Raw genomic sequence first — 18,784 nt, forward strand, 5'->3', positions numbered from 1 at the left:
CTTATCCGCCATCTTGATGTGGAATCCACCTTGAGGATGAGACAAACCGAGAGTCGACATTTGGCTGTTTGATAGTCCATGTTGGGATGAATTGATAGCTTTACTGGTTTGAATTTACAATGAGCGTTGAGCCCAAAGTTATGTGGTATCATCGATATCCTGGGGAACGCTCCCGGTGCCCTTTTCGATACACACCGGCGCGAACACTTTTGGTATATGTACAGAATAGTATACATTGTCTCGCTTCACACATGGACACCTAGATCGTACACAGATGTTGTGTGGTATGGGACGGATACAGCAACTGAAGTCAAGTGCCATCTTTCCCCGGGCATTATCACATGCCCTGATCCCATCATCCTCCCTCTCCTCTCTCCAACTCAGCATGCGCCGCTTAGTAGGCCTTGGCGTTGCTGCCACCATTACGGTCCATGAAGCCCTTGAGCTCTGTTGGGGTGTCATCAGTCAGTCAGCATATCTCCCTAGCACCATAAAGACATGAAGTATCCCAGCAGTTCCATCACATACTTCCCAGGCAGGTGGAGCACAAGTGGTGCATCCGCTTGAGGTTGCCGCAAGCCGGGCACCGGTTGAGATGTGTCACGTCCTTGAGCGCCTTGCCGGCCATCTGCCTGTGTCTCTTCTTCATGTGCGACGTCTTCTTCTTGGGCACGGCGCGCAGGATGCCTTCCCAGATGTCCTCGAGCAGCGACGGTATCGACGGGAGGAGCGAGATGGCGGCGGCGGGCACGGCGAAGTTGAGGGCGGGGACACCGAAGCGCTGTGTCCTGAGGGTTTGGAAGAAGGTCGAGGGGTTGAAGAGCCGCATGGCGGGGGCGGCAGCAGCAGCAGTCATGGCGGCCATTTTGAAGATTGGGGTATCGGGTTGGTTGCTGGGTGAAGTATACCTAGATGGAATTCGTTTTCGGATATGCGCAAAAAGTATTCTAAGGGAATTTGTAGTTGTCGCGCGAGATATTGGGGCTTCCGGTTCAGTCCCTTGATGATGTCGTGTCTTGCTCCCTCCCTTGTTCAAATTCCAAACCCTGCTGTGTGGCCGTCAAGGTGCTGTGTCCGGGTGGTCGGATCGCGAATCGGGAATCGGTGGACGGAGAGCGGAGTGTGATTTCTCGGACCAAAGCAAAAGGTGCTTCTTCCTCTGCTGGGCTGCCGGGGCCGAAAGTCGAGAACTGGCACCGCGCCCGCGCGGGACGGCAATCGTTGGAGGGGATCCACCCATCTCAGAAAATTCGGGCATGGGTGACACGGACCTACCAACCATTCGCGGTTCCCCCCAGGTCTTTTGTTAGTGCAATTAGTGCAGCACTCGCTGTCAAGTCAGTGCAGGTGCTGCTAAACCCGATTCGGGTGTTCCTGAAGCACTGACCCCACAGGGCCAATCAAACGAGCTGGGCGGCAAGGTGCGTGTCTGCCCCTTTCCCAGCTCCCGTCGTTCAGTGATTCGCAGGTTCAATTTGGCAGTCGACTCCCAGTTAGGTTAGGTTGCCTGGCCCCCTGGAAGTGGAAGGGAAATTGTGTTGTTTGGCAACGTGCAGTAGCAGCAGCAGCAGCAGCAGCAGCAGCGGGCAGCACTGCAGTGACAACCAACAGCCAGCCAGGTCCCGTCTGGCAGTCTTTCTGTAGGGGAAAGCACCATCACGTTGTCTTGGTTGGTGCCGTCGGGTGTCCAGTTCCATCTCCCATCCTCCCATTGCCCGATTGATTGAACCAAGCATCTGATTGCTTGTCCCCTAATTGCACTTTTGTTTCATTTCACGACCACACACACACACACCACTTCTCTTCTTCCCCGTTGTCCATCCCGTCCGTCTCCAGTCCAACCCACGCCCTTCCTTCGACCGCCCGACAACAGCCATCTTCATCTCCATTCGCTTCTCTCTCTTTGTTCCGCCGCCAATTCTCTTCCCGCCATCACCTGCTTTTTGGAATAATAAGTAGCCCCCATCAAGTTCGCAATCATGTCGACCATGGGCCCTGCCACCGTCCACCCCGAGACCCACGTCGGTTTCGACAGCATCACCTCCCAGATTGAGCGCAAGCTGCTCAAGCGCGGCTTCCAGTTCAATGTCATCTGCGTTGGTACGTCTACCTCTCCATTCTCTGCCATCAACCTATGCCCACGCAACTAACACCGCTTCCACCCAGGCCAAACCGGCCTCGGCAAGTCGACCCTCATCAACACCATCTTCGCTTCCCACCTCATCGACTCCAAGGGCCGCCTCCAACCCGACGAGACCGTCCGCTCCACCACCGAGATCCAGTCCGTCTCCCACATCATCGAGGAGAATGGCGTCCGTCTCCGCCTCAACATTGTCGACACCCCCGGCTACGGCGACATGATCAACAACGACCGCTGCTGGGATCCCATTGTCAAGTACATCAAGGACCAGCACTCTGCCTACCTCCGCAAGGAGCTCACTGCCCAGCGTGAGCGCTACATCCAGGACACCCGCATCCACTGCTGCCTCTTCTTCATCCAGCCCTCGGGCCACTCGCTCAAGCCCATCGACATTGTCGTCCTCAAGAAGCTGTCGGATGTCGTCAACGTGGTGCCCGTGATTGCCAAGTCGGACTCCCTTACGCTGGAAGAACGCCAGGCCTTCAAGGAGCGCATCAAGGAGGAGTTTGCCTTCCACAACCTCAAGATGTACCCCTACGACAACGACGAGCTTGACGAGGAGGAGCGCTCCCTGAACCAGCAAATCAAGGTGGGCTTTTGTACTTGCCCCAGAAAGTAACAATAGCTAACGTGACACAGAGCCTCATTCCCTTCGCTGTTGTTGGTTCCGAAAAGAGCATCGTGGTCAACGGCAAGCAGGTCCGCGGTCGCCAGAACCGCTGGGGCGTGATCAACGTGGAGGACGAGAACCACTGCGAATTCATCTACCTCCGAAACTTCCTCCTCCGCACCCACCTCCAGGACCTCATCGAGACCACATCCCAGATCCACTACGAAACCTTCCGTGCCAAGCAGCTATTGGCCCTCAAGGAAAGCAGTGCGCAGGGACACAGCAGCAGGCCAATCAGCCCGGCTGCGGATCGCGAGATGAGCCGCAACTCTCAACGCATGACCATGAACGGCTACTAGGAGAAGCCCAACCACAATCAATGAGGACAGCAAACTTGACGGAGAGTCGGCATGCGCAACACACTGCAATCCCCCGATATAGACGAACGACGACCGATACGCCCCTCGAGGATATGGGGGGCCAGAACTAAAAAGGCTTTGTTTGGGTCGGGAAACAAGCGATGGCGCAAACGGGATGCAATGCGTTTATTCACTACTGCCACGTCTTGTTGGTGATATGGTTATTTCGGTGGAGTGGACTTCTTAACCCCCTAATTTCGTTTTTAGTACCGGAAGCTCCATTGCATCTCTGCAGCTTTTGGGCCGACTTTCTATCTTAATGAGGCCTTGTCAGAGAGTATGCACTTGAGGGCTAGATTCAATATTTTTACGGAATACATACAGATGTGCCGAGAAAGGCGGATGGGAGCTTTCCAGGGAGGGTCCGAGGCAGAGCAGTTTAGAGACGAGGTTCTTGGGCCAGCTTAATTGTAGCCATGTTGTTTTATACAGATGTTCAATACCCAGCTTATTACGTACTTGCCGCTTTGGTTTCTTGACTTTCTTGACTTTGATGATGATGATGATGATGAGGATGAAGATGAATAAGTCTGGCAAAATAACCTGACCTGCTCTGTTTCAAAGAAAAGCCTGGAAGCTCAAGCTGACAATGAACCCAAGTCCCGTCCCGGGATGCCCTAGACTGACGTTAACTCCGGGGGCTGTTTACAGTAAACTCTTTGCCCCACCAATCCACGCGTGCCGTTCTCAGAGACACGTCCCACTCGAGTGGATTTCCCATTTGTGTCATTCCCGCATTCCCACAATTTCCATGTCGTCTTTCTTCTTTCTTTCTCATTCGCATGTCCATCTCATCCTGGAACCCGATCTTAGTCAAGAGACTTAAACCTTGGAATCGCCAAATCCATTCCATCAATCAATCAATCAATAACTCCCGTCGACCTTGATGTAAACAATCATGCGCTTCTTCATCATCGTTACCGACCACACGGATACCCAGTCGCATAGAGGTACACATCGCCACCATCCATAGCCATAACCGTTTACCTAGGTACTTTTGCAACAACATCACCATCCATCGCCATCCACCACCATCCGGAGCCAACCGTGAATAATGACTACGAATAAAATGGCCCCAAAGGACCCAGATATCGATATGATGGATATAGACCACAACGACGACGACGACGACGACGACGATGATGATGACTTTGATGCCGACGAACTAGATGCGTATTTCCAGGCGCATGGGTTGGATGAAGTACACGAACCGTTTCGGTGGGTGTCGCCTGATCGAGGACGACAAGCACAGGAGGAAGCACTGCCACTACCACCACCACCATCACCACCACCACCATCGGGACAACCACAGCGGGGGCATGAATCCTACTTGGGAGGGAAGGACTCCAGGTGGAAGGATAAGGGGAAAGGGAAGGCTGTTGAGATCGAATTGGATGATGGAGTAAATGGGTATTCCCAGGTGGAGGGGCAGGCGCAGGGGCAGGGACTTCGGGGGATGGATATGGAGTTGGAAGGGGTTGATGAGGAGATGGAGGAGGATCAGGATTATGAGAGGCCGCCTCCTTCTTATCAGCCTCCGGTACAACCGCGAATACAACAGCAGACTTCTTACAGCTTAGGACCAAATGCCAAGTGGAAAGGAAAGGAGAAGGAAAAAGATTATGGACGAGGGGATGTGCTTGGACTGGATGCATATGGTCCTACGGTACTCGGGAATTCTGCAGGACTAGAGACTCGGAATGTGCCTGGGTTTGGCAAAGGGGATGTCCTCGGGAATCCAGCTGGATTTGGTAAAGGCGATGTCCTAGGCCGAGACGCTGGATTTACGAGCGATGTACTCGCGAGAGACAGTAGGCTAGCCAAAGTTTGCGCATGGCTGGACCAAGCCACCGAGTCCGGGATACCGCTCAAAGTCCTCAGCAAGGATAACGCCGCCGCCGCCGCCAACCAACAACATATTAAAGAGGACGGCCAGACGAAAGCAGAAGGCCGAGCTGAGGGAGAAGGAAAGGGAGAAGCCGCCCCTCCTATAGATGATCTTGACTCGGAAGCCTCCATCGCTGCTCGTCCCATCGTTTCGCATGATCCTGACCACCCTGATCGCCCGATCGATTTGGACGTCAAGCTTGCAAAGGGGGTTATTCGGCATGTGATTCTGAGTGAGAAGTTTCCTGAGGTTTGGCCACTTTCCGAGGCGAAGGCGGAGGCGGGGGCGCAAAAGATGGTTGAAGGGAGGGGGCAGGAGGGAAAAGAGAAGGAGGATGGCCATGTGAAGGACCAGGAGAATAAGGGGACGCATGGGAAGAATGGGGTGAAGGGAGTGGAGGGGGCAGAAGACAAGGGCTTGGAGAAAGAGACGGATCAAGAGGCAAATGACTCCAATGGGCAGACGGACAAGAAGGAAGTTGTTATTCCAAAAGGAGTGGTGATGCTCGTAAAGGGTATTCAATACCTCAAAATGCCTTCTGAATATTTGGACGGGTCGCAACTTGGATCAGAGTACGAATACGAGGATGATTCACAACTTGGAAGCACTCCTGCTTCTGAAATCGGGAACCAACTGCCTCGTACACATGGCAACGAGAGCCAAAAGGTTTACAACGAAGCAGACGTCAACGATTCCAATCACACCAGTAACTACAGCGAGTCTGAGAGAGGGCAACACAGCGTTGCAAAACCCGCCAAAGAACTCGACGACCATGACCTAGAAATCCCCGAAACCGACCTCTCATCAACCAGCAACCACCCCTCCACCATCGCCGACTCCGACTCCGACTCCGACATCCCCATGTCCAACACCGACTACCCCCTCCCCCCACCATCCAGCCAAGTCCCACCACAAAGCCAATCCTCCTCCAAGTTGTCCCGCAAACGCACCTGGTCCCAACGGCATGACCCCTCATCTCCCTCTTCTTCCCCTTCCGCCCCTTCCCCCCCTTCACCCCCTGCCTACCCAACCATCTTCGACAACCGCACCCCTCCCCCACGACCACCAAGTTCCAATTCCGTCCCCTCCCAACCACCCATGGGTCCTCCAGACCTAGTCATCCGTCTCCTGCTATACGACGGCGAGTTCTGGGTGCAAGCCATTCTGAGGCCCGAGTTCCATTACCTAGTGCTAGGACGCGATTTCGATGAGTGGGCTTCTGTTACGTACCCGGAAGTTGAACAACAAGAAGGAGACAGAACAAAGGGAAACAAAAAGAAAGGAGATGGAAAAAAGAAGACGGCGGAAGAAATAGCCAAGGAAGAGGAGGAGAAGGAGCAGGAAAAGTGGCAGAAAAAGTGGCAGGAAAAGGCAAGGGGGGATGTGATGGAGGGGGGGTATGTAAGGTTGATGGGGGATGATGTGGTGGTGGAGTTTGAGGAGGTTGATTTTGAGCCGAAGCCAGTGCCTCAGCTGCCGCCGGTGCCGATGAAGATGCCGGTGCCGTTGCTTGAGCAGATGCTTCAGCAGATGAAGGATGGTGATGCTGTGAGAAGGGGTCAGGAAAAGGGGAAGGGTATTCAGGGAGTGAATGGGAAGCAGCAGTTTGGGGGTATACACGACGATGGGATTGGTGATCCAGAAAAGTTGGACAAATTGAGGAGGGAGATTCTGGAGCGGAAGTGGCTGGAGAAGTGGAAAGAAGTTGAGGCTAAAGAAAAAGCCAGGATAGCAAAAGAACAAGAAGTCAACAAACTAAAGGAGGATGGAAAACCAAAGACAACCAAAATGGTCTGTCTAGTGGTAGGCCACATGGTTCCGGTCGGGTTGGACAGGAAGTTCATGAGGGAGGTGAAAAAAGCACAGCTCAAGGCTATGGCAGAGGAGCTAGGTCCCGCCTTGCAAGTGACATCGACAGCAAGCGATAAGATGGATCTGGATAAGAAGGACGAAAAGTCGAATCCACAACAGCCTTGGTGGGTGCCAACTGGATACGTGGCGGAATTGGACGCGAGGGATGCGAAGAGAAGAAAAGAAGAAGCAGCTCGGGCAGAGGAGAGAAGGAAAATAGAGGAAGCCAAGGAAGCAGAGGAGCGAAAGGAGCGGACTCGCCTCATAGAAAGATTCGAAAAATTAACAGGGGCTCAGATGGCGAAGCCGGTTGAAAAGGCAAAGCCGCCTGAGAAGAAAAAGCCGCCCAAGATCAAACAACCAGATCCCAGATTTGTTCTTCCGGAAGAGTGGAAAGATCTGGACATGGCTACGGTTGACGGACTCATCAAGGAATGGGAAAAGCAAAACAAGCCAAAAGAGCCAGAGCCGCCAAAGCCACCGAAACCCGAGAAGAAACCTATCATTACCGCCAGACGAGCACCGCCATTTCATCCGTCCTTCACCGCGCAGGAAATCTTTCTGGTGCAGAATCCACAGCGAAAGCCCGTCATAAAGGCACCGGAACCCGTTTATGTAGCATCGGAACTTCGGTCATTTCAGGTTCTTCAAGATACTCGTCCAGCGGCGATTGTGAATAATCAGCAGATGCAGAGGAAGAGGATCTTGGAGCTTCCACCTAGGGGTCAACGGCGGCCGCAGCAGCAGGGATCGGGGCCTGGGCTTCCGCCTCATCTCCAGCCTAATCCCTTGTTACAGCCGCCTCGGCCGCAAGCACAGATACAACCTCGACCGCAGCCTCAGCCTCAACTACGACCTCAACCTCAGCTTCAACGTCAACCACCAACTCGACTTCAGCCTCGACCCCAACTATTACCGCAGCCTCCAGCCCGGCCATTCTTCCAGCCGCAAGCTCAAACCCGACCACAGTTCTTACAGCAGCAACCACGACCACAAGCCCAACCTCAACACCAACCCCGTCTTCAACCTCAACCTCAACCACCTCCCAAACCCAACCCCCACCTAGCCACCGACCCCACCACCCCCCTCAAACTCTGCCCCCTCCACCAAATCCCCCACCTCCCCTACCCTCAAAACTGGATGGTCAACGTCCTCGCCATCATCGTCTCCATATCCGACGTCCAGCCCTCCCCAATGCCACCCACCTTCAACCAAAGGATCGTCCGTCTCGCTGACCAATCTACACCCAAACATATCTTGCTGAATGTCTTTTTGGATGCAGAGGACTTTGATCCCAAGCCGGGGGAGGTGGTTCTGTTGATGGGAGTGAAGAATCATAAGTATGAGGGCGGGTGTTTGAAGAAGTATTGGAGTGATCGGCCGCCGGAGGGGTGTTTGTGGAAGTGGTGGGTTGGGGAGGAGGAGTTGAGGGGGGTGGGGTGGTGTAGGGAAAAGGTGGAGGGGTTGAGGGGGTGGTGGAGGGGGAGGGAGAGAGATGGTGGTGGTGGTGGTGGATGAGAAATGGAAGTGGGAGAGGAAGGATGGTTAGGAGTTGAAAGGTTACGTTAGGTTTCTTGACGTAAATCGGAGCTAGGGGCTTCCTTTGGTAGTCGTATACTACACTACATACGTTGAAGCTGAGCATTTCCTGATTCTTGTTTAAGCCAAGTGAAAGGAAGATATGGAAGGAGCGGGCTGGAGGACGACTGAGACTGTGGAAGAGAGAAGGAAGGAGTGACTACCTAATGTTGTGGCTGTGTCTCTGTTATTGGATAACAGAAAACTCCTTCGACGTCTGAAGGATGTGTTTACTTCATGATGTCCATGGGTACTTCCCCTCCAAATTTCTTGCAGGCCATGAGATGTCTGTGAAGGAAGGGCTGACCAAGACTCAGCTGTCATGCCATCGCTGTTCTGGATAAGCGAAATCACATTGTTGACGGTTCACACAAAACACAGAGTTTCCTCGACACAGCATCTCATTCCGGCCATTGGATGACGACGACCAAACTCTTTCAACACCATATTTACGTTATTTTGGGTCTTTTTAGTCCTTATATGCTCATTCTTTCCCATCGTGGCAGTCACAGACATTTCAACATCATCACCACAAGCTCGCCATCCTCAGCTGTACAGACAGCAATGTCTACACCTCACAGCACGCCTCCCCTCCTCATACCCCAGATCACAAAAATCATCGTGGGCAATCTACAGAATCCAGCAGATCTCAAAAGCATTTCGCTTGTCTGCCGGTCTCTCAATGCGGCCGTGCGACCCCATCTCTTTCGGTGTCTGGTATTCCCCAGATTCGAAGTCTCGACGCCAGATCCTTCCAAACCTCTTGCCTATCCGCTCAGCCCGGACTACACTCCCGACGAAGATCCCGATATCGATTACAGTTTTACTGGCCTTGCGCGCTCTTTGAAAATCCCCAGAGACATAGCAGCTACCCACATAAAATCGGTTGGCAACTTGCCCAGGGCCCAGGAGATAGCACGGTATAAACGCGAATCTCTTCCAGTGTACCGAGCCATTAGGTGGTACTTGAAACGTACCCCTCTTCTAGACCATTTTGAGTCCATCAGTGTACCTCGACTGGTCCATCAGTTTCTACTGTTGTGGGAATCCGTTCCCAAAATCCGGTCGATCAAAATGGAGGCAAGGGGAAATATTAGAGAGGAGCAGATTTTGGACACCGCAGGCGCAACCTTGGCTCAAGACCGGCCGGAATGTGAGTCTCATAATCCCAGTCCTCTAGATTCAAGGATGCATACTCCATCTTGATTCTAGAAACAAAAACTGACATTTGGTTGCGCCACAGTCCTGGAATCTCCAGACTGGTCTACTTTTGGAACTCGAACCTACAACATCCCAGAGGCTCGTCTCACCTTCCCGCATCTTACTATTTTGGCCTTGCATGGGCTTCCGTTTGATGAGAATGCACGCCATTTCCTCAGTCTACCCACATCCTCAGTCAGACTTCGGGAACTAGTGTTGGTGCTCAAAGGTGCGCCCCATCTAAGCTGCCTCGAACTCAGTGCCCGTGTTTCTGGTACCGGAAGACCGCGCGGCGCAATAATACAAGAGCTTTGTCGCAACTATCTTCACGCTGGAGGAAGGGCTCTTCAAAAGCTGCGCTATATCAAGCTTGGCAAGGGCTTCGAGTTATATTTTCCCAGGAACCCTGGATACATCTATAGCCACCCGGCTGGCTTTTTGGGTAATCTCTTGGACTTTTCCCGACTCGAAGAGCTGCACTTGTTCTATGACGACTATGTAGACGGTCCATATCTTATAGAGGCCCATCACCCCAAAGACTTTACCGGTATCAATCTTGCTTTCAACACGCATTTGGCGAGAAAGTTGATCCACACGCTCCATCTCCCCAGCTTAAGAAAATTAACATTGCCCTGGGCTGATGGCTATGCCTGGGAAATGATCTACTACGATTCCAAGTTCACCCTGAGACAAAACTTGGTGATCAACTTTGTGGATGAATTCCATCTTCAAGACCAGCATCGACCACGCGACGGCCGGCATCCCTATTCGTATCTATGGCGTGTCCACACACTACTCCGCCCCTTTCCCTTGTCGGGCTTAGTCCTGCCCACCAACGGCATGTCCCTCCCAGAACAGAACTTATCGCATCTGGTGTCCATGACCACACTCAAGTCTCTCAAAACGATCCTTCCTCTGTTGTGTGACTTTGGCTTCTTCTGTGCTACTCATGATACCACGCATCTGGTCGAATGCGGTCCCAGTGAGGTATCGTCGACGACGAATATCCACACCATTACGTGGCAGCTGAGACGCATCCGGAACCTGCGCGAACTTTGGCTGGCGGGAGATAGTCGTCACAAGTCGTACAGATGTATCGTTGAGCACATTCGGTCTCATCATCGCTTGCGAATCGAGCATTTGGCCATGGCGTTTATCCAGCGATTTCGGAAGCTGGAGTATATCCGGATTCTGGACCGGGCGTGGCGGATCGCGAGGAGGGATGATGCTGATGATAAGGATAAGAATAACGAGGAGGAGGAGAGAGAGGAGAAGGGGGGATATACTACCTCTAGTGATGATGATACGGGAGGAGAGGAAAGAACGGAGGCGGTGGCAAGGGAACTGAGTCCCTGGGAGGTGGAGAATGATGTACCGGATGCGTTTGATTACCGCACGCCGAGTCTGTTTTAAGGGGGGAGGTAGTGCTGAGGTGTCATTTTCCTCTTGTGATGTTGGTTTTCTGGGATAGTAGGTTTGTGGTGTTTGGGCTGCCCTGGTCAGGTGCTACAAGAGAAGGAAGAGCGTGGGAGGACGGAGAATGGAGATGATAAGAAGAGAGGAACTTGGTTAACGGACTTTTTCTATAGAAAGGTATTAGTACGGCACTTGACTACAAGAGAAGAAATTGAGGCGAGGTGAACATGTCGGGGGGACTAGTACTGTTTGTTGTGAGTCTCGTTAGGTACACAACTTGAAAGATTTGAGCACACCCCTTTGCCCAAGGGGTCTGGTTTCAGTTTTTTTTTTCTCTCTGACATGTCCATGTGAATAATTAGGTACCTCCAACGAGTATCTCAAGTAGGTGATATTTACTGCCGAGTCCATCAACATGATCGTCTGTCTGGCTTCTCCCATGTGGTGAACTACGACGATGATTTGAATGAGAGCATACCTCGGTATCACGGCACTCTATGCCTTCTACTACTGTACATGTACATGTATTCGAGAGTCTTCTCGCCTCTACATGATATGTGTGGTACATACCAAAGAAGTAGGTAACAGTGGCCAATAATGTGCAATAATGACTCGGTACCTGCTTGTAGACTACTACCTGCCCAAGGTAGGTCGGTAGGTAGGTAGAGGTGGGTAGGTATCTATCAGATGTGATGTGATGTGATGCGGTGGATGCAATGGGATGCTGCAAGTACGAGCACGCGCCAAGGGAGAGAGGGAGGAGGAAAGTATGGTAGGCTGGCTGGCGCGTGGTAGGTTGGTCAAGAGGTTGTGAAAACTGTTTGTTGAAAGGGTTTGCAGTTTGATTGAATATGGGAGGGGACAGATGACGAGCATATCTCCAGTTACCTTTGATGGTCTAGGCTCAAGCAAGAAGCTGAAAGCTGAATGGGCTTTTGAGTGTCAAGTATACATCTAGGTAGTATCTAGGTAGGTATTCGAGGACGATAGAATGGCACATTGAAGTGAGGAGGAGAAAGAAAAGCCGAGAGGGGTGTGGTAGAGGAGTGTTCTTGTTTTGTTGCTTCCATTGGGGAAAAAAAAAAAATACAGTCCAGTACTGGTTTGTTTGTTAGTTCGAGACCTCATGTCAACTTTTCCATGCGTTTGTATAGCTAACTAATGCATAACTTCACCTTGGATACGCCATCTCTACAATCCAAAATGCCAGATCAAATTCTGCTAATACCTTTTGATTTATCTACGTAAGCTTTAGGACTATTCAAAAAAGATTTCATCTAGTGCACTAGGTATGTATATTATACTACCCAGAGTGCCTAATGTAGGTACCAAGCTAACAAACAAACCAGCATCGGACTGTACCTAACTGGGCGATATCTTTCTGCAGCTTCCCTCAGGGCATCATGGTATGGAAAGCAAGGCAAGACAACAAAGGCAACATATCAGCATCGATAGATAAGGTAGGTGGTACCTTGGGTAACGATCCAAATATGTGCCATCCACAACCTCATATCACCATCTTCTACCAACCTACCTATGCTTTGCAATGTCACCGAAAAACAAGAAGGATAACAATCGACCGCCAAGTATACCCCGCGAAGGCTAAACAATTCTCCACGATGATGATGAAGTGGGAAAATGTGAACGAAGGAAGGTGAGTACCGTAGAAATTCGGGAAATTGGCAAAAAGCTATCCCTCTTTGAGCGCTCGACAGTAAGCACAGGAAGCAGCGTACTCCTGTACATATGTCTGCCCAGTTAGTGGAGGCTCTTCAATACTACCCAACACTATCTTGCCTGCGTTCCAAAGCACAGGCTTGGACTCGAGCGTTACAGATCTGCCAGCATCCTGCTTGATATCCAGGTTTTTTTTAGGCATTAGCTTTTTGCCAATTTCCCGAGTTTCTACGGTAGATATTGTTCCCACCTTCCCCTTGCAGTAGGTCGAAGCCCCATCCATGCCCATGTCCATGCCCAAGAAGGCCAAGAACATGCAAAGCAACTACTCAACGCGACGCAAGACATGATCTGCCAAGATCTTTCTTACACGATGCGATCTTATTACTGTAGTGTATGTACTTCGTCATTCAGAATATCTCCTCCACCTATGTATAAGCCTCCATGTATGTATGTATGTCTCCAAGTGTAAGCGCTTCGTTCCGCCCCAACTGCCGAGTGCCGTTTGAACCCCCCGTTTATAGCCGACCAATGTCACCTTTCCCATCCTATTTCTTTGCGTGGGGATGCAACTCCCAAGTTCTTAACTCCGAATGTTGTTCGTGTTTCCCCGGTTTTACACTTCACCTCGCCGCCGTCTGGTCTTTGCGGGGCTGGCAAGTGCGAGCACCTCCCTTACCCCCACCCACATGGCGCTCTCACAGAATCTCGGCATCGATCCCGCCCGCACAACGGCGTTCGGATTCGGAAGGTCAGAATGTTCGTTGGGGAAGGGAGGGGACGGGAGGGGTTGAATGCGACGTCTTGGTATCGATGCTTTTGTGGCAACCTCTCGATCAATCCATCCATTTTTTTTCTGTTTGGGAAGAGGGGAGTATGGCTGTACTGCTATGCTTTCTAGGCACTTGCGACCAACAGTACTCTAGAGGCAGTCATGAGTTATCGAAATAGGATAACGACAAGTGTCGTTGCGCATTGTGAGACTGCGCGCGAGCTGGTGAAAGGCGGATTGGGAGTGTGAGGGGTGAGATGAGGAGTCAAGATTGGGGATTGAGAAGTGAGGACCTCAATGGCCAGTGGCGGATACGACAAGGTTATCGACCATCGACCATCGACTATCGGGACGGCACGCTGGACGCTACGACGTCGCGTGGGTATCTTGGGAAGGAGGGGAAAGAGGGCAGTGCTAGGATAAGAAGGAGACATCGATGCCTGGGAGAACAAACAGCCGAGGTCGTTGTCAAGGTTGGATATGGCTACATCACTAGTAATGGAGGTATTGTGTGCTGGAGGTTACATGATTCGAGACTGAAGGAAACCAGCTGCCATAACGGGAGAGTGGTAGATAGGAACAGGAACTTGAACAGGAACAGGAACAGGGACGCCAAAACGACATGGCAATCGAGGAAGAACTTTGGTTCTGTTGAGAACGGACGGGCAATGATGTGACTGCAAGTGAGGAAGAGTATAAAGACCCTCTCCACCATCGTCAAGATCGTCACCGTTTTCAGGTCCCCAAGCCCCAACCAGCTCCTCATCCCCGTTACTCACTCCTCACTCCTCAGCCTCTGACTTTCCTCACCTCCCTCACAATGAAGACGTCCACCTTCTTGGCGGCCGTCACGGCCTTCGCCGGCACCGCTGCCGCCGAGTCCATGGCCAAGCTGAGAGAGCTCAAGATCGACACCTGGGCCCGCCAGCACGAGGCCGGCGCCTACGACATTGATCGCTACCAGGCTACTGCCGCCACTTCGTGCGTCAACGGCAAGGCGGGCGAGTACCAGTGCAGCAACGTCGATTTGAAGGGGTTCCTCCGTCATCAGGACATGGGATCGTCGACGCGGAAGGGCAATGACATCTGGGGTGAGTTCCATCAGGTGTCCCCTCAATTTCCATCTCCCTCTGACAACCCGAGTTCGAGTATATGATACTGATACTGATGCTGACGATGTGACGTGAAAGGCTGGACCGCTCCCAACGGCCGTGAATTCGCCACGGTCGGGCAAACAGACGGCACCGCCTTCGTCGAGCTTCTCTCCGACGGCTCGCTCGTCTACCTCGGCCGCCTGCCCACACAAACCACCTCTTCCTCCTGGCGCGACATGAAAGTCATCGGCAACCACGTCTACATCGGCTCCGAAGCCTCCAACCACGGCCTCCAAGTCTTTGACCTCACCAAGCTACTGGACATCGACCCTTCCTCCCCCAAGGTCTTCTCCACCACCTCCGACCTGACCGCCATCTACAAAGGCTTCGGGTCCTCGCACAACATCGTCGCGCACGAGGAGACCAACATGATCTACGCCGTCGGCACCGCCGCCTCGGCCGGGTGCAGGGGCGGTCTGTTCATGGTGAACGTGACCAACCCTGCCTCCCCCGTCAAAGCCGGCTGCCTGTCGGCGGGCGGCTACGTGCACGACGCGCAGTGCGTCATCTACAAGGGACCCGACACCCGCTACACCGGCAAGGAGATCTGCTTCAACTTCAACGAGGACACGCTCGATATCGTGGATGTGACGAGCAAGTCTTCCCCCAAGACGTTGAGCTCCAAGACGTACAACGGCGCGAGCTACACCCATCAGGGTTGGTTGCTCGATAGCAGCATGAAGTACCTGTTGCTGGATGACGAGTTGGACGAGTACTACGGCAACGGCAAGGCGTCGAACAAGAAGACGACTACGTACATTGTTGATATCAGCTCGCTTACTGCTCCTACTTTCAGCGGTATTTACCAGAGCCCGGCTACCTCGATCGATCACAACCAGTATGTTGTCAAGGGGCTCAGCTACCAGAGTAACTACGGGTCTGGTCTGCGTATTGTTGATGTGTCGAGTATCCCTTCCAAGCCGGATGGGTCGGGCTTGAAGCAGGTTGGCTTCTTTGACTGCTACCCTGAGGATGACAGTTACGGTGGCCGGGCCGAGTTCACGGGTTCTTGGTCTGTGTATCCCTTCTTCAAGTCGGGATATGTGCTCCTGAACAGTATTGAGCGCGGTGTCTTCAGTTTGAAGTATACTGGCGCTGGTGCTGCGTTTGCGTCTGAGTGATTTGGGAGGAGGAATAAACTGGCTGCTGTCCAGGGACTTGGGAAGGGGGTGGTTTTGGATACGCTGAATGACTGTCACATAAGCGAAAAGCGCATGATGAACAAATGACGATTGAAGCACTGGAGCGTGACTGACATCTGTGGAAATGTGGTGAATTATGAGTGTCCGGACGTCCGTGAAAGAAATTAGGTGAACCTTCTGTGCACTTCTGTTTTGTACCTGTGTGAGTGTGAGTAACAAGACGTGCAAGGATAATTCAGTCGAGTGTCTGGATCACTAACCGAGAAAGATATACATCTAGACCTTATGCTCAACAGGCACTCGCCAGGATTAAAGCAGGTTGATCAGCAATTTGGAGCCCAACACACCGAAAACTGGAAAGATTCTCGTCAAGTGACGTTTGTCATCGAGCATCGAGCATCACCACAACTCCATAAATCCGTGTCTTTTGAGTTCGCGACCGTCGTTCCGTTGGTGATGACATGAGACAGCAAAGAGTTGTGCTAATGTGGCTAGAGCCAAGGAAATATGGTCCAGCCTTGAGCTGCGACTTGCAATTCCACGGAAGGCAATGCGGGTCACGCTGTCCGGCAGGAAACAAAGAGAGAAATTGGCGGTCATATATATATCAGAAACAAGAATGCCACGCGGCCTGGCTATAACATGAGAGAACAAAGGAATGGGAATAGAACAATGGATAGACAGAATGTTGTCTATAGTAATTGACCTCGAGAATGACAAACATGGGATTGCGGAAAAGGAGGTACAGCAAACTACTGGAATGTCTTTCCACCGGGGAAGGGTAGTCGAGTGGCGATAGTAGAAGAGAAAAGGAATACCTGCTTACGGGGATGTCGTTGAGTCGGTAGCATTGACTGATTGCTCATGAATGCCGTTAGCGGTCGCTAGGTATCCGTGCAACCGCCAGTCCGTTGTCTGGAATTTCGTCGTTTGCTCATGTGTAATCGCAGAAAACCACGATGACTTATACTGAAGTCACTGAAGCTGAATTTTCCATCTCCCTCACGGGATCCGTTGGCTTTGCCGCTCAGATAATGATAGACAGGTGCTGACGAGGAATGGCCAGCTCCTGGCACGAGTCAATACCCATTGTCTCCTAGGGAAAGAAACCGACCTGAATAGGCTCTGAATACCGCCTTGTTCCCGTAATATCATGCTGGGACACCCGTGGCCACAATGGATTAGATGTATTAATGCTTTCCATCCATACTCCGGGCTTCCTATTAAGCCATCGTCAGCACTTTCGATTTTTTCACATCACTTACTAAACAGTAACTCACCATGTTGCTAACAAATCTGAGATCCATCCTCGCCATCATTGCCGTAGTCGCTACGGTCTCGGCAAATCCCTATTCGAAACTCGTCGGCTGCGTCGATGTCGTTGACATCAAGACAGGCAAAGTCACTGACTGCGTACCAATCAGCCAACTTCCGAACGGCCAAGATTCCAACCAAACAAAATACCAAAGGCAACACGCCAGAAGGAGAGCAGCAAATGAAAATAACCGCTGTGTGAACCTCAAGTTCAGCACTCAGTCCCCTTCCGCCAACGGCCCCAACCAAAACCGTTGTGTCTCCTTGCCCACCCTCCGCCAGCTGCAAACAAACTACCAGCATCAGCAATCCCTTAAACCGAGAGACAACGATGACACGGACGCCTCCATCGAACCCTGCATCGACGTCTACTACCTCTCCCCCAAGGACAACACCACCATGACCGGATCCTGCATCCCCATCTCCGACCTCGACAAATACCAAACCGTCACCATCAACCCTTCTTCAGACCCCCCTTCTGACGGCCCCCCAGAGTCAAACGATCCCTACGCCGCCGACTCATCCTCTTCCCTCTCCAATCGCGACTTCGGCCCCGGCGTCAACTACACCTTCTGCACCGAGCCCTACGACGTGATCCCGCACGAATCCCCGCACTTTCTCGACTGCGCCCTGATCCCCGCCAACGCGCTCGGGCGCAGCCGCTACTTTACCTATCGCGCGTCCATCACGGATTCGTACACCTTGTTGACAGCCAAGACGTGCGAGCTTGTCCTGAGGATGAGGGGCACCGTGGTGAACAAGGGGGTGGTCCTCAAGATTGGCAATACGGATATCGAGCGGTCGTATGTGTATGGAATCAAGGCCGTCATTGATTCGCCGGATGGTGCGGCTGGTAAGCAGGGGCTTTGGATGGCGCGGGGGTTTGAGGTGGAGGGTAAGTGGAAGTGTTGGAATAATGCGGAGACAAAGCGGTATCAGGTGTATTTTGGGTATAAATTGAAGGGGAGCCAGCGGGGGTGGTGGGACGGGCTTGCGAGTTGAGGGAGTGGAGGGAGTTGTGTGGTACCTATGGGAGGAGGGGGCTGGAAAAGGCTCGAGATGGTGGAAAGGGTGGGAAGAAATGGGAAGAGGGGACATCATATGGGGGAGCAGAGGTTGATGCCATTACGCGAGGTTGAAGTGGAAGAGGGAAGTTGGGGTAAGATTGAAGGAGAGAAGAAAAGGCATGATGTACTGATAATACTTTCCTTACCTCTGTCATCAGGTAGCTTAGGTTCATGTGCAGTGTTAGATAACCTCTCCGCGATGATTTTGATCGCCGTAGTCACGTACCAGGAATTCGATAACTCCTTTCCAGCAACTTTCGACAATTCAAGTATCAGTAAATCCCCCCACACTGTCACTAATACCGACTCTTCCCCCCTGTTATTGAGAGCATGGCGGGTGAGTGAAAGAAGCCCATTCGTACCTTAGGTCCTCCAAGTCCAGAGAATGCTGGATCCACCGTGACTCGAAAAATTCGAGGACAGAGATGCTTCAAGTTGGAAGTGTACCTCCATGCTGCAGTCAGTCGAGCCTTGTGAACTGACCACAATTTCCTGTTCATATGGCGTTTTGGCTGCCAACAAGTCGGAACATCAGCAACATCTCAATCATCAGCAG

The 18,784-nt window shown here is 52.1% G+C and overlaps 6 protein-coding genes across 6 annotated transcripts; 5 read left to right on the forward strand and 1 right to left on the reverse strand.

Annotated features, from left to right (window-relative positions):
* Positions 1–80: 80 nt before the first annotated feature.
* On the reverse strand, positions 81–1,199 carry NCU03516 (mitochondrial ribosomal protein subunit L32). The gene is made up of 2 exons (XM_950779.2): positions 529–1,199; positions 81–447 (listed from the first exon to the last, which is right to left on the reverse strand). The coding sequence occupies exons 1-2, from the start codon at positions 863–865 to the stop codon at positions 395–397; spliced, it is 390 nt and encodes a 129-aa protein (XP_955872.1). The 5' UTR covers positions 866–1,199; the 3' UTR covers positions 81–394.
* Positions 1,200–1,576: 377 nt separating this feature from the next.
* On the forward strand, positions 1,577–3,634 carry NCU03515 (cell division control protein 10). The gene is made up of 3 exons (XM_950778.3): positions 1,577–2,100; positions 2,167–2,729; positions 2,780–3,634. The coding sequence occupies exons 1-3, from the start codon at positions 1,980–1,982 to the stop codon at positions 3,107–3,109; spliced, it is 1,014 nt and encodes a 337-aa protein (XP_955871.1). The 5' UTR covers positions 1,577–1,979; the 3' UTR covers positions 3,110–3,634.
* Positions 3,635–3,910: 276 nt separating this feature from the next.
* On the forward strand, positions 3,911–8,493 carry NCU03514 (hypothetical protein). Its single transcript, XM_950777.2, has one exon. The coding sequence runs from the start codon at positions 4,224–4,226 to the stop codon at positions 8,424–8,426; it is 4,203 nt and encodes a 1,400-aa protein (XP_955870.2). The 5' UTR covers positions 3,911–4,223; the 3' UTR covers positions 8,427–8,493.
* A 1,067-nt stretch (positions 8,494–9,560) lies between these two features.
* Positions 9,561–11,425, forward strand: NCU03513 (hypothetical protein; the record flags this gene model as incomplete). Its single annotated transcript, XM_950776.2, has 2 exons — positions 9,561–9,639; positions 9,730–11,425. 2 exons carry the CDS (start codon positions 9,561–9,563, stop codon positions 11,097–11,099), a joined length of 1,449 nt encoding a protein of 482 aa, XP_955869.1. The 3' UTR covers positions 11,100–11,425.
* A 2,946-nt stretch (positions 11,426–14,371) lies between these two features.
* NCU03512 (hypothetical protein) lies at positions 14,372–15,826 on the forward strand (the record flags this gene model as incomplete). The annotated part of the gene is made up of 2 exons (XM_950775.1): positions 14,372–14,642; positions 14,742–15,826. 2 exons carry the CDS (start codon positions 14,372–14,374, stop codon positions 15,824–15,826), a joined length of 1,356 nt encoding a protein of 451 aa, XP_955868.1.
* A 1,302-nt stretch (positions 15,827–17,128) lies between these two features.
* NCU03511 (hypothetical protein) lies at positions 17,129–18,163 on the forward strand (the record flags this gene model as incomplete). The annotated part of the gene is made up of 1 exon (XM_950774.3): positions 17,129–18,163. One exon carries the CDS (start codon positions 17,129–17,131, stop codon positions 18,161–18,163), a length of 1,035 nt encoding a protein of 344 aa, XP_955867.3.
* Positions 18,164–18,784: the final 621 nt, after the last annotated feature.

Source organism: Neurospora crassa, linkage group II (assembly GCF_000182925.2).
Source record: "Neurospora crassa OR74A linkage group II, whole genome shotgun sequence".
Classification (NCBI taxonomy): Eukaryota; Fungi; Ascomycota; class Sordariomycetes; order Sordariales; family Sordariaceae; genus Neurospora; species Neurospora crassa.